The following is a 15,273-nucleotide window of genomic DNA, read 5'->3' as shown; positions in this document are numbered from 1 at the left end:
TTACAATGACATCACTTAAAGAAAAATAAATGTTGATAAGCAGTTGAGTCTCCTGATCCCTGCGCGGCGCTGATAAGCTTCGAAATAAACTGCGTGGAACACAAACTGCAGAAGAAATCTGACGAGTTCGGCCAATGAGCGATCAGATTACTGGCCGCCAGCGAATCAGCGCGCCTCATGTTGGGCTGTACGCATATCCAGCGCCGAGCTAAGGATCCAAACGCGTAAGTTGTTTTCTTTTTGTCTCAATATACATTGATTAACGAGCTTTTATGATCAATGTAATTATGAAGTGTGTACGCAGATCCCGAGAAATTTGACATGGTATCAAACACGTGATTGTGTTTTTGTGGGGCATTTGAAAGGAAAACGGATGACCAGATATTCATGGCCAAATTATTTAGCCACAGTTTCCAGACAATCAGGCTGTCTCGCCACACTAATTATATGTATATCAAAATATAATTGGGAGATTATTGTAGTGTTAAAGTCACATTGCGTCAATTGTCTTGTAATTCTGGTTGCTGGGGAATTTAAATCACTCGAGTCCCTTACAAACATGTACAGTGATCAACATCGTTGCCGCCTAAATGCCAAAGTAACATAGTAAATGTTTATTATTATTATATGTGAATACATTGATATGGTATCTTCTTTAAACACTAACAAGCTTTCTACCATTTTAGTTGATTTTATTTGGCAGTGTTAACCAATGCCAAGTTACTACATTTCCATCAAAATGTTATATTTAATTAATTCATCACAGGATTTTTTTTAATCAGTTATTTGTCAGTCATCCGTTATAGTTTTTGTCTTCGATGTATACAGTTTCTTTCTTAAAATAAATGTGTGTACTATGTATTGATGGCTTATAAAACTTGCTTGCTTGAGTTATGCCATGTTCTAATCCATACAGAAATATTAAAATGAATACTACTTTTTAGGTACACAAAGACAAGAGTTCTGCATTTGATCATCTTGGACCAATCCATGTTAAATGTATGTAGAAAAAGTGAAACACGAAAAGTGCCATCATGCTTTTTCTTATCTGACATAAATCATGTTTTTCTTAAAACACTAATAGTAATTTTAAAGTACATATCAAATTAGTTTTTATATACGTACATATGTTATTAATATGTTAATGTTTCTTATATTTACCAAAGCAAAAAACAGGCCTATACTGTAATATATATATATTAATGTGTAATGTCATAGACTGCTTTACCAGTTGCCATAACACTGCAGTATAAGTAGCTGTTACCGCTTTGCAAATAAGCTTCATTGTACAGAGGGTAAAATCACAAAGATAATCTTGTGTTCACAGGTATTCCTGTAGTTGAAATGCTGGTCTGACACCTCCTCCTTCATTACTCCCCAGCAAATTCATCCAGCTCCCTTCCGGATGGCCGGAGCAGTGATGGACAGCATTGTGATCCTGGATGATGACGATGAAGAAGCCTCCACATCTGCCTCCTGTTCTAAAGCTCTGAACTGCCAGCCAAGAACACCTCCGAATAAACAGCAGACACAGCCAACACACATCACACAGTCTCCATTCGCCTCTGCAAAGAAAGACACTCGTGTTCTAAAAGTAGAGAATGAAAAACTGTTTGCAGAGGTATGTCTGTGACGTTTTACATTTTATAACAATTGCCTCAAGTAGACGTATTTTGTCATATTATTAATGTTCTTGTCTTTTTACGTTGTCTTTTTGGATGACTCTTCTTTGTCCCACTTCAAACCCAACCAATTCAACCCCTTCGCCAATTGCTCCTGGCTTCATCCAGTTTGTGGAACATTGCACCAAACATGCGGTGGATCACCCGGAGGTCGTGACCTACCTGCAGTCCAGATACTCCAAGGCTCTGCCGACATTCTTGTCATCGGTGGAGTTTCGTAACACTCTCGGCCGCTGCCTCACACGCGCACAGGCGAACGCAGGCAAAACCTTCGTCTACATTAATGAACTCTGCACAGTTCTTAAGCAGCACACAGTTAAGAAACGGACCTCCATACAGCCTCTTCCTTCTGAGGGGAAAATAGAGGACACCATCAATGGAGGGAATGTAAAACAGGAGGAGCAGGGTAAAGAAGAAGAGGAAAATCAGGAGGAAGAGAAGAAAACGAAAAGGGCTTCGAGGAGACAGGTACTAAACACATTTCATCAGAATTCAAAAGTTTTTTTACTCATGGCTCTCTTACATGATCTCAAAGCATTTTTTTTCCAAAGTATTTAATTTAAATGGATATCCAGAGACATGTATTTCTCTCACGTTCTTTCAGATAGCATACCTGGAGAACCTCCTGAAGGTTTACAATGAGGAGATCAGACGACTTCAGGAGAGAGAATTGAGCGTGGAGGATCTGGAGAAGGAGGATTCCAGTTATATTCAAGAGCACAAGCTCAAACGCAAGGTGAGACTTATCCGTTCCTGCTTCATCTGTCCCTGTTTCCCTTTACTTCCGTAGAAATGAAACACCGGAGATTACGTGCAGCTTTTAAAGGAAATTTACTTCAAAAGATTTTATTAAAACATTTGAAAAGCCCCTAAACATACAGACCTCACTGATTTGCTTAAGTGTACTATTTCATACTAAAGAGGGTTTTTCACACTGCGCTTAACCCCGAGTTATCCTCATTCTAAGCCCTGCTTTTAACCCTGGGTAAACGATTGTTTCACACTTGTAACTTTGAAGCAGGGTTAACCCCGCAATGTGGTTCCAAAAGTGTGCAGTGTGAAACGAAGCGGGCTAGAATGATACTACCAGACGCTTAGCAACGGACACCCAATCAAAAACTGAACAGCGCTTACCTCATTTCACAGAAACTCTGTGCGCTGTGTAAACAATCCTTGGATTTTTTTTGCATATTTGAGTAAGTAACGTCTTAGGACGCTTAAAACAGCCAGAAAGGGTTTGCGAGGCGTAATTTTTCCCCAGATGCGGAACAGCGAGGTATTTGGTTATTTAAAGGGACCACACACTATTTTATTCAGTCAGTTTGACGCTGCAGTATTTATCCAATCATGACACCGCAAATATGCAAATAAGAATGTTAACCCAGGGTTTAGTGATGTACAGTGTGAAACATCAGGTTATGAATACCCAGGGTTATCTCTTAACCCCTGGTAAATTATAAGCAGTGTGAAACAGATAACCCAGGATTCTGTTTACCTGGGGTTAAGAATAACCCGGGGTTAAAAATTTCAAGTGTGAAAAGCTGTAATGTGTCCCACCTATGACCACATGTTTTTGCCTGTCAGATGATGAAGATCTATGAGAAACTGTGTGAGCTGAAGGGCTGTAACACACTGACGGGTCGAGTGATCGAGCAGAGGATTCCCTATAATGGAACACGCTACCCAGAGATCAACAAAAAGGTATTTTTTTGCTTCTTAAAGTCTCTTTCATCAAGATTTGTTCTCCAGATTTGGATCAAGCATTAGGCAGTGGAACAAAGTCAAAATACAGAAAACAAATCTATTTGCTACACGACTACTCTCTTTACTTTACTATATATTGTTTTCTCTTGTCTTTAGATCGCACGCTACATTAACAGCGCCGATGTTCTTCACAATCCTCCGGACTACAGTGATATCTTAAGGGTGGTGGAGCGAGCCAGTGACCGTTACAATCTCCTGCTCTCCCGCAAACAGATCACTCAGATCGCTCAGGAAGCCTTTAGAGAGACGGGCAACAAACTGCAGGAAAGACGGCATCTCGACATGGTTTACAACTTCGGCTCTCACCTCACAGATTTATATAAACCAAGTAATTTCATTGTTTGTTATTTAATTAGGCTAGAAAACAAAAACCTAATTTAATGGACGTTTGTAAAGTTTAAGATTGAGTAGGAAAAATCTAAACATTATCCAGGGCTTCAGTCTGTGACCGAAAGGTTGGATAAGTGTCAGTGATAGTTAAGTCACATCCAGGAAGACTTTATTTGCATCTGTGTACAACCAGTGTAGTATATTTGATGATTTTCTTAGGATATCTGTGCCGTGATTGTATTATTTTTTGATTTGCTCTTAATTTATTACATTTTGTAACATTTTTCTAAGATTGTTTTGTGAAGGCTCAATGACAGTATACAGATGTTTCTGGAGTGAATTAAGAGCTGAATGTAACTTTTATTCCCCAGCGTTAGACCCCGCCCTCTCTGACCAAACACTGCATCGCAAACTTCGCTCCAATAGGGACACGGCTCTCAGCAACCTGGAGGATTTGATCAACAAATACGCTGTTAAACAGGAAGACGTGGAGGTAGAGGAGATCAGGAAAAAGCAAGAGCGAGACAAACAGAAAAAACAGGTAAGAGCAAATACATTTAAAGGAAAAGTTCAACTTCAAAATGAAAATTCTGTCATTATTTACACGCCTTTATAACTTTCTTTCTTCTGCACAACACAAAAGAAGATATCTTGCAAAATGTTGGTCCTCATTGACTTGCATTGGTTTTGTGTCCATGCAATAGAAGGCAATGGGTACCAACGGTTTTTGGTGACCAGCATTTTTCTAAATATCTTCTTATGTGTTTTGCAAAAGAAAGAAAATCAACAGGTTTAAAATGACAACATGGTGAGAAAATTATGACAGTATTTTCATTTTGAAAGTGAACTATTCCTTTAATGTCTAAACACAACTGCAAAGCTTAGGAGTAATATTGGTCCAGTAGAGTCAATTGAGAAACCTTTCTTCTCCATCTATATTTTTCTTAAAACTGCATTTTACTGTAAACATTATATTTGTGATGTTAAACTGTTGTTGTGCTTGATTTGTATTACCCTAAAAGATGGTAAGAGAAAACCATTTTCTTATTTAGAAAAGTGAGTAACTTACAATAACAAACAAATAATGCTTGACTGTTTTTACTGTTTTACTTTTCCCTTCTTTACATTTACAGGCACTTAACGGGCAGCAGAATGACAGCAAAGAGAAAGAGAGCGAGGAGACGAAAGAGATTGAGGAGCAGGATAAAGTTGAGAAGGAAGATGATGAGGAAGAGGATTATTCTTCAGATCCTGATATTGAAGAGGAAATCCAAGCCAGTCAGGCACAAGTCGGCCCAGGTAAGTAGTAAAAAAACTTCTTGTCATCATTTATTCACCCACATTCTTCTTTCTGTATAACAAAAAAGAAGATATCTTGAGAAATGTCTCAGTGGATTTGTGTCTATACAGTAGAAGTCAGTGTGAGCCAGTGTTGTTTGCTCGCCAACGTTCTTCAAAATATCTTCTTTTGTGTTCTGCTGAAGGAATTAATTTATAATTAATAACTGTATAAAAGTATTTTTTTCTAATGTGTTTTAGATGACGATGAAGAGGACGTTGAAGATGAGCAATTAAACAGTGACAACGACCAGCCAATCACAGAGAGCGCTCCTCCGTCAATTAAATCATCTGTCCAGGACACAGAGGAGGATCAGGGTGAGGGGGGCGATGATGATCAGCAGTTACCAGTCAGCAGCACAAGTAAGGCGGTAATGGCCACAAATGGCAGACCAGCTAAACAAAGTCCTCTGACCTCAAAGGGCAACAGCCAATCAGAGGCATTGAACTCTACACCTGTCAAAACAGAACTCAATTCGTCGAATCACTGTACGCCTGTGTCTAAAAGCACCAGTTACTGCACTGAGATCACCACCAATCAGGACTCATCCGTTGGGATGAGATCAGCTAGTTGCAGTCCACTACCTCAAAGTCCTGTGCTGATTGATGAGAGGGGCAGATACAAGAAGAGGAAACGCACCTCAAGTGAGAAACATACGGCTGTCCATAATGGGAACGAATGCACACAGGACAGCAGCAGGTAACAACTTACAGAGTAGCTGTTTGTTTAAACGGTTTAATGAAATAAAGAATCAAAACAAAATGAAAAGTGAGCAAAAATGATGGAAATTGAGATAAGGGATGGCATTTGAGCTACAAGATGATAAAATATCACAAATATGTGTATTGCAATAATGGTTTGCGAAACCTTAGTTATTTAAATACTTAAGAAAGTTATGTATGTATGAATTGATGCAGAAAGCAGAGTGTGAAATATTGTTCTTGGTTATATAGTTTTCAGCTTTAAAGGGATTCAGTTCTGTCATTTACTCATCCTCTTGTCATTTCAAACCTGTATGACTTTCTTCCGCAGAACACAAGATCATTTGAAGAAAGTTGGTAACCGAACCGCGCTGGCACCCAATCACTTCTTTAGTATGGATACAAAACCAGTGCATGTGAATGGCTGTTCGGTTAACAACATTTTTCTAAATATCTTCTTTTGTGTTCTGCGGAAGAAAGTCATACAGGTATGAAAACAGGTATGCATATGAAATGACAAGAGGGTGACTAAATGATAAATTATTTTTGGGTGAACGATCCCTTTTAAGGCGGGGTGTCCGATTTCTCATAGCCAAATCACCAAAACAGACACACCCCCATCTTTCGCTTTCATCAGCGCTCGGCTCGACTAATGTCCGTCCTGTGCACCTTACTGCTGATTGGCTATAAGGTTGTTTTGGTACTCGGCCTGACTTTGTCTAAACAAGTGTAATTCGTAAATCAGACACAGCTATAAAATATGACTTTATTTAGTATTATGTAACAAAAACTTGATATTTAGCAGTTTTTGTTTATGTTTTGCTTTTTAAATGACCTTAAAACATCATTTTCACCAAACTGCCAAGTGTTATCCAAGTACATGAAAAAGTTCAAAGCAAGAGGTTAAAAAGAGTAAAAAGATGTTTTTGTTTGTTGTCAGTTACTGTGATATACCTCTGGATATGGGTGTGATCCCTGAGCGAGTGGATTTAACCAGGGCGACAACTCCCACTCAGGGCAACATCAACAGCCCACCACTCACACCACCACCCAAGAGAAATAAGGTGACTGTTTAAGTGTACATGTTTTAGCTTATATTCTACAACTGCTGAAAATGTACCTATGTTCAATTAATTACTTTTTTTAATAATTATTTTTAATTAATTAAAAGTATTTAAATTTCATCAATCTACTTCAGCAGCAAATAGCAGATGTAATAATATTAGAAAGGCTGTTAGCTGCATATTCATGACTTTATACGACTACAACTTTCAGAAACCAAACCCATTGCAGAATGGTGTTACTAAAGTATTATAAATGACTTTCTTTGTTCAAAGGTGAACGCGGCAACACAGTGTGATCCAGAGGAAGTGATCGTTCTTTCTGATTCAGATTGAGCTCTGGAATCCGCTTCCTGTTCCAACAGTGCCTGCCAATGTGAACAAAAAAACTTTTTGTGTTTTAGGAATTCAAGTTTTGAACTGATGATACTTGCAATGCCACGTCACACTTTTTTATACGAAGAAAACGGCGTATTGTTATTCATTTAGGGTTTAAAGGTATTTTTGTACATTGGAAATGGCTATCATCTTTAAATAGTCTTATTCCAGGAGCTTATCTTGTATTTTATTTATGGCGTCAGTGGAGGGTTTGATAGCGATCCTCAGCTGTGCCAAGAGTTTGAAGGGGAAAAACTTTCCCTGCTCAAGTTAATAAAATACTCTTATTTTATCCCAAGTGTTTGATTTATTTTGTCAATGTGCTGTGGATGGATATAGTTTTCCTTTCGCACATAAAGTCATGAGCTACTTACAAACAACAAAAATACTTTCACAGTCGTTGAACGTGTGAAGATGTACAACGTTTGCAAACCCACTGACTCAATAGTAATGAGCACTAATCCGAACCAAATTAAAAAAGCGAGTCATATCTTAAGTTACTTTATTTGATTTAAACGTAGTATCTTGTGAAAATACTGATGTTTTATCTGATACAGCAAAAACGGTCTCGATTGTGTAATTCAATAACCAACAGTAGATCAGATTCACAACAACGACTGAAGATGGAACACTTTTATTTTTCAGTACAAAATGCAGATGTGTCTAACCACATTACTCTATTAGCAAGCACTGAATCATGCTTTTCCTACAGTACCACTCGTGATCATTTCTCAGGTTTATTTTGAATCATCCATACTTCATTATTCTCTTTACCCACTAATCTGAAATGCACACAGGTTTGATGGGAAAGAAACAGGAATGTGTGGATAAGCAACAACTGTATAAGTCTCTGTGATTCTCAAAGATTTATCGTATTGTATACAGTATATTGTAAATATTTACATAAACGTTGAGGTATCTGGTTCTGGGCAACATATTTATCCATGTACAAATCAACTGTTCATTGATGCATACACGTATCAGGACAACCACAAAAGCAGTTCAATAAAGAGTTCAGCCAAAAATGAAAATTCTTTCTTCAATATCATTCCATGACTGCAGGACACAAATGATGATATTTTGAAAAATGTTGGTAACCAAACAACATTAATTGACTACAAAACTACTGAGACATTTCTCAAAATATCTTCTTTTGTGTTTCACAGAAGAAAGGCTCATATACCGAGGTCAGGTCAGAAGTTTTGAGGGTGAATAAATGACAGGGTTTTTTTAATTTTGGGTGAACTATCCCTTTAAATCAGGAGTCCTGAACAGATCCACATCACTTATATCTCGACTAAATTAAACTCCTCATAGTACACTCGGGTCCAGACGTTCACACACATTTGGCATTTACATACTTCATAGTTTTAGGTCCATTCGTTTCCTTTTCCAAACATTGCAAATCATGTCTCGGCAGCCTTCATGGAAGGCAAACTCTTGCATCACTATTGGTACTGTAGGCTATCTTAAGTCCAGCAGGAGTTCAGTAGTTTGGTGTTTGGGTCTAAACTTGTCTTCGGCCGGTAGATTCCTATAGTCATGTGTTTGCAGTTTGGTTATGCCGAGATATATTTTCTAAGGCTCCAAGCAGCGCTGCGATCGTAGAACAGTGATCGATTTGGATAACATCATCAGGCAATGTGCATGGTTGAAACCACATATTCAGGGTTTTTGGAGAAATGAATAAATAATAATAATTAAGGAATTAAATTGATAAATAGGGTGGTTATGACCCTGGTCATGTGTAATATTGTAAAATGTTTAATGTAGCATTTAAATCCAACCACCAACATGATCCTAAACTTTCCTGTTCTTTAATGAGATCATTTACCCAAAAATAAAAATTCTGTCGTTTATTCTGCTTTATGTCATTCAAAACCTGTATGACTCTTTCATCTGTGGAACACAAAAGAAGATATTTTGAGAAATGCCTCTGTGGTTTTGTGCCTATACAATGGAAGTCAATGGGGCCAATGTTGTTTGGTCACCAACGTTCTTCAAAATATCTTCTTTTGTGTTCTGCAGAAGAAAGCAAGTCATACAGGTTTGGAATGACGTGAGGGTGAATAAATAATGACAATTTTTGTGTGAACTATCCCTTGCAAGCAGTGAAAAAAGAATCTCGATTTCTGTCGTCTATCTAGGAAATCAATGGAAATATACCTTATACAGTCATGTTAAAAAGTACACTGAAAGTCCACATCAAGACCAAATGAGTTACAGTAATCTACACGGACTCCACAACATAATCATACAGAACAGAATGGCACTTCAGAGCAACGGTGAACACACATGTTCTGTGCTAGTGAGGCAGATTGTTTGTATGCAACGTTTGTATTCCTGGTCCTGGCAGTCACTATAGCAGCCTGATCTTGATCGTCTTTAAGAAGTTGGTACACAGGTGAGCTAGCAATGGGCACTTGGCTATCGGTTTACTTCCAAACACACCATGTATGGCACATTCACTCAAAGAGGTAAAGAATCAGATTATTGTGCACGTGGTCCCTTTAAAGCCGAAGACGATCACAAACCACGTTTTGTTTTGAGGAACAGTGATCTTGGATTGACTCGTGGCTTAGCTTATGTGACACTGCTTTCATCGACATCCCCCTCACACATTTCCTCCACACGCCCAACGGAACCGAGGCTGTGCACCACACTTTGTGAACCCATTCCTAGGAAAGACCCGGCCGCCGCCATGCCGAGACACGAGACCCCACTGCTGCTAATGGTATGTTGACCCGAGGCCGCGCTTCTGCTCTGACTGATCTCACCGACTGAGGTCTGGAGCTTCAGATGATGTGGCGGAGAGACGATCGAGCCGTCAGCACTCTTGGCGCCCAAGCTGCGCCTCTCACAGTGCGAGCGATGCCTCATAAAACTATCACGCCACATGAACTTCTTCCCGCAGGCGTGACAGTCGTACGGTTTCAGACCCGTGTGGGTCTTCATGTGTTCCGTGAGGTGATGCTTCATCTTAAACTTCTTGGAGCAGACGGGGCAGTGAAAGGGCCGCAGGTCCAGGTGCATGTTGACGTGCCGGTCCCGCATGCTTTTGTGCGTGAACGTTTTGCCGCAGTGACACATGAAGACCTTGCCGGGACCGCCGGCCCCTCCGCCGTCCAGTCCTTCTATGCCGCTGCCCAAAGCGCTTTGCCCGGGTAAAGGGACCGCTCCGTGTTCAAGACTGCTTTTCATAGGTATTCCTCCTGCGTGACCCAATGGAGAGGTGGATTCGAGGGCAGCCTGATTGTACAGGAAAATCTGGTTTCCTTGCATATCCAGAGGAAAGAGTTGAGCTCTGGCAGAAGTGGACTGGACTGAACTGAGCAGAGCAGAAACGGCCCTGCTGGTACATTGACTGGGAGTCTCAGCGGGGTGATGATGAGAGGACGTCTGGTCCATCAAACCCCTCTCATACTTGAGGTAGTCTTCTGAAGACTGGCAATAGTCACCCTATGGGCAGATAGTAGAATTATTAGAATGATGAAGAAATGGTTAAATGTGCTATAAGCAATTTTTTAAAAATAGAAAGCTACAGAACATGGCTTTACTGAAAGAGCTGTTCTAAAAGATCACAATCATCTCTGTGATACTACTACACTATGTAACCTGCAAAAAAAATGTGGCATGGGCATTTTTATTTTGGCATTCAGAGTGTTTATAAGACTTTTCAAACTTTCTTTAATAATTAAGATGGCAGCCCATATACAGTAATGTCCAAAAATAATGTTTAACTTGAAAATCTGTCTTTGCTTTTTATTCAAATATATTATTGAAGATGTATTTAAAATGTTGTATGTGTGTGGCGAAGTTGTTCTTGAGTTATTATAGTTTTGTTTTTAGTTTTACTAATATTTTAATGAGCTTTTATTTTTATATTTTTCAAAACTTTTTAAATTTAGTTAGATTTTTTGCAATTTTGTTATATGCTTTTGTCATTTTCTTATTTATTTTTATGTTGCCATATAAGATTATTTTTATTTTAGTTTTATTTTAGTTTTTGTTTATTTATTATTATTTCAGCACCCTAAACTTATTTCAATTTATTTAAGTATTCAATTTATTTTAAGTTTTAATTTGAGTAAAATTTTAAGGAGACTTGGCAAACAATTCAACAACACATGCACAAAGCAGACTGAGTTAAGGCCCAGGAGAATGACAACAAAATATTATTACATGAGAGAATCAACAAAATATTAATAACAGATCAAATTGTAATTTTCTTTCCTCCAAGCTATGCATTTTTGTATATATTTATAAAACACATTCTCTGATATGAGAATACTTAGACTTTATGGCAAATAAATTTGTTCAATAAATATAATACATTTAGTGTTTTTCTTTACTTTGAACTACGTGTCAAATGTTGATTGTTAGAGCTAATCTGAGGTAGCATTAAAAGAAAAGATTGTACAAATATGCCCTACGAAAATCACTTTAGCCACTACTGAAGAAGTAGTGTCAGTTAAATAACCGTCTGATGCATATTACAAAGAAAACGGATTTTTTTTGTTCTAACTAAGTAAGATTCTAATCCATTCAGCTTTGTTTTCTTGAATCTTTGGGGTTTATTTGATTCAGATTTGGGTATTATCTGTGACATTTACAGTGGTCTTCAAGCACCCCTGTCTTTTGGAAAGAGGTGGCATATTTACATTAGTCTGGAGGATATTATCGAACAACTTATTCATATTTACATTACAGTTTTTATATTCATATTTACATTACAGAAAAACTTGTGACTCACCTGTGCCTCCATTTCGGCCTGTTCCCTCAGTCCCGATAGCGTCCGTACATTTGATATATTAAACGCCCTGTCTCTCTCTCTGACCGTCTCCATCTCTCGTTCCTCTTCATCCTCACCTCCTTCCTCTCCTGACACCACGATGAGGTCATCATCTCTCGAGTTCTCCGTCTTTACCACCACCCACTGTTTTCTTGGCATGATGCTCGGTTGACTATACGACGGGCGCCTCTGGGGCGGTGTGGCATCTCCACCCTGATAAGAGGAAACTCCAAAACTGTCGCTCACCCCGACCTCTTGATCTGAGACGGAGGTTGAATTCTTGCGCTTCCCACCTTCCCGCTCTCTATTCCTGGAAAACAAAAGCTCATCATCTTCCTCTTCTTCCATCAGAAAACCCTCCTCCCCACCGGAGGGGGTGCAGTAGGTGGGAGTGGAGTGGACCACGCTTTCCCCAACTGCCCCGGTGGTCACCGTGCCCCCTCCGAAGTTTGCCTCTCTAGGACTGAAGTAATTGGTGCTGCTGGGAGATTGGCTCTCGCTGAATGATGGTCGGTTTGGAGGTTGAGGAGAAGAAAGTGCATCTTCTCTTTCTGCTTGGGACACCTTGTTGGCACAGCCGCCGAGCCCGGCGTTGGTCTTTTCTCCCGTTCCCTGAGGTCCACTTGAACCTCCCCGCGCTTCTCGGAGAAGCTCGGTGCATTTGTCCACGATGTGCCACATCTGAAGCACGCTGCCGACGGTGAGGTAGTTCACGATGTCATCACGAAGCATCCGCAGCTGTCCTGTGTAAGCACAATTTAGGACGCTTTCGAACGCCAGCGGGTCCATGGCGGCTGGGATGGAGACAGTGGACATGTTCTTCAGCAGCACCTTTGGTGAGGAGAAACACATTTCACTACACAGGCCCTTGATCATCTTTATTTTTAGATCTAATCTTGTGCAGACAAACCTGATCATGGAAGTAAGGTGATGATGCAGCCAGTACACATCTGTGGGCTTTAAACACCTGACCCTGCACATGGATGGAGAGGTCACAGAGATGACCCTCCTCACGCTGACGATTCAAGCTGTCCAGAACCGATGTCTGCACGCTGGGAAAACACACCTGCACCACTGAACCTGACGGGTCACCATAGTCTTGCTCCACTGTGACCGACTGCATCCCTGAAATGGATGATTGTCACAACTTGTGATGAGTGAACATTCTGATCCAGAGACTTTCTCATCGACAGTGATTAAACGCCATTGGAAACTGCTGTCTTCAACTGTGTTGCGTATCAAATGTGATCATTGCATGATTTGTTTGGATTCTTATTCATACATGCCACATCATGTCACGTGTGTTTGCTCAGAGGTCAAATATGATGCACTGGCAATTGTTAAATCACAAAAAATGTACAATCATACCCAGTTCACCCTTTATTCAAATTTATTATACAAGATGAAAAATGCATGTTGTGTAGTTGTGATTTGAGTGCGATCTAAAATTTGACTAAAATTAAACTAAAATTACAACACATGTATAAAGATTACGGAGTAGTCAAGTCCCATAAGAATGACTACTGTATGGTCAAAAACAAGAGAAGTTATATTAATATTATTAAGTAGGTTAAACTGTAGTCAAATAATTTTGTAAAAAAATACCTTATCCAAGTTTTCCTCATTTTGTAATCAGTCCTGAGGGAGCATTAAACGCATTTATTGGACAAATACTCCCTCTGGACATCCCCTTTTGGCCATTACTGTGTAAATATACAACTTAATATATATAAAATTGAACATTGCATATGCATGTTGTATAAAGAAGAAGGTTTTATATGGTATTAGGACAATCATTTTGTTTATTATGATCAACAGTTCTCTTTGGATTTTGTCAGGTCCATAGAACAAGGGCCACTGACCAGACACTGCCGTCTCCGTATTTACTTTATTGACTTTCTGTGACGTAGCCTTTCAGTTTTATAAAGATTACAGCTCATATTACGACTGTATTATCCACAAGCTTAATGAATGTCGTTTATTCCTGAATGTAACGTAAACCTGCGTTAACCTATACGATATAAATGTTTTATTATACGCGAAAGTTGCGTGAATGTTTGACCAACAGCTAGCGGCTTTGTCAACTCGCTATCGACTTGCATTAAACATAAATTTGCCACAAACAGACATTTTGGACAGAAAGAAATATGATAGTGTATTTGATTAAGGGGGATTCGTTGAGTATCCGTGTTTACATTAGCCAGCCGCTACGAAACGGATCCATGCGTGTAGCCTTAAGAAACACAGACGTGGTTTTAAACATCAACACGTCTTTTTATATCGTGCAAGAGATCTTACCTATTTAAATATGTCCGTCTAACATCAACAGATGGGTTTTCATAATGTCAAATCAATCTTTCCCACCGGGCCGAGACTAATGGTGGACTGACACCAGGGTTGAGTCTGCAGACGGACCGCTGCTTTACCTTTAAGGATCCCAGACAGCTGCGCAGACTCTGCCGACTAAAACACAGGAGCCGAGGGTGGAGCTCTGTTGTCATGGCAACAAGATGTGGTTTAAAACCCGAACTCTCCAAACATCGGCACAAAAACATTAAGATATTATATTGCTACTAACCTCAGCCTTAAACAGCCTTTTCCTAATTCTTGTAAATACAGTTGTATGAATGAAGAGGTTTCATAAAATATTTAGTTTTTACAAAACTAAAGTTTAGTTTAAGTGCATTAAACTGGGGCCCGTTTCAATAAGGAGGTTCAACCAATACCGAGTTAAAATGTGAACTCTTAGTTGATTTACACCGAGATACGAAATTTTTTTGGTTTCAGAAATAATAAAAAAATGATCATGTTCTCACTCACAATCTAGTGATGAGTGTGATACGTCATGCTGTATAATACACTTGTTAGGGTGTCAAAGTTATACTGGTCTGCGGTTCGAACCCTTTTTTGGGTAGGAATGGTTGCACATCTCAGTTGTTTATTACCTTTATCGCTTCATTTATGCATTTGTCTGTATTTATTCATGCACTTTATTTATACAGTTTATTAAGTCATTTCTTATCCTCCATAAAAAACTACCATTTGTGAGGGCATGTAAGGGAAAGAATATGCTCTGATGTAATGCACTTTATAGAAGGCTGATGTTATTGATGTAAGGAGGGATGAGATATAATTTGAAACATCTAATTCACTGTAAAGAACATTGGTTCAGTTTTAATAAAAAAAAGCACAGGGAAATCACAAACTTCCACTCGGGTCCTAAATT

General features: G+C 39.1%; 2 protein-coding genes across 4 annotated transcripts; one reads left to right on the top strand and one right to left on the bottom strand.

Moving 5' to 3' along the window:
- The first annotated feature begins 160 nt into the window (after positions 1-160).
- Positions 161-7,524, top strand: daxx (death-domain associated protein). 3 transcript variants are annotated; one of them, XM_057355289.1, is made up of 12 exons: positions 161-224; positions 945-999; positions 1,382-1,621; positions 1,791-2,150; positions 2,287-2,418; positions 3,267-3,383; positions 3,543-3,774; positions 4,148-4,317; positions 4,910-5,075; positions 5,316-5,814; positions 6,757-6,880; positions 7,154-7,524. In XM_057355289.1, exons 1-12 carry the CDS (start codon positions 178-180, stop codon positions 7,211-7,213), a joined length of 2,202 nt encoding a protein of 733 aa, XP_057211272.1. In that variant the 5' UTR covers positions 161-177; the 3' UTR covers positions 7,214-7,524. The 3 variants fall into 3 exon arrangements, with proteins under 3 accessions (XP_057211272.1, XP_057211273.1, XP_057211274.1); XM_057355290.1 differs by having other exon boundaries at positions 169-224; positions 1,328-1,621; positions 7,154-7,509; XM_057355291.1 differs by lacking the exon at positions 945-999 and having other exon boundaries at positions 177-224; positions 7,154-7,509.
- Positions 7,525-7,694: 170 nt separating this feature from the next.
- On the bottom strand, positions 7,695-14,472 carry zbtb22b (zinc finger and BTB domain containing 22b). The gene is made up of 4 exons (XM_057355292.1): positions 14,346-14,472; positions 12,958-13,172; positions 12,009-12,878; positions 7,695-10,714 (listed from the first exon to the last, which is right to left on the bottom strand). Exons 2-4 carry the CDS (start codon positions 13,168-13,170, stop codon positions 9,839-9,841), a joined length of 1,959 nt encoding a protein of 652 aa, XP_057211275.1. The 5' UTR covers positions 13,171-13,172; positions 14,346-14,472; the 3' UTR covers positions 7,695-9,838.
- Between the last annotated feature and the right edge of the window lie 801 nt (positions 14,473-15,273).

Source organism: Triplophysa rosa, linkage group LG16 (genome assembly GCF_024868665.1).
Source record: "Triplophysa rosa linkage group LG16, Trosa_1v2, whole genome shotgun sequence".
In the NCBI taxonomy this organism is placed as follows: Eukaryota; Metazoa; Chordata; class Actinopteri; order Cypriniformes; family Nemacheilidae; genus Triplophysa; species Triplophysa rosa.
This window is presented reverse-complemented; position numbering and strand designations above follow the sequence as displayed.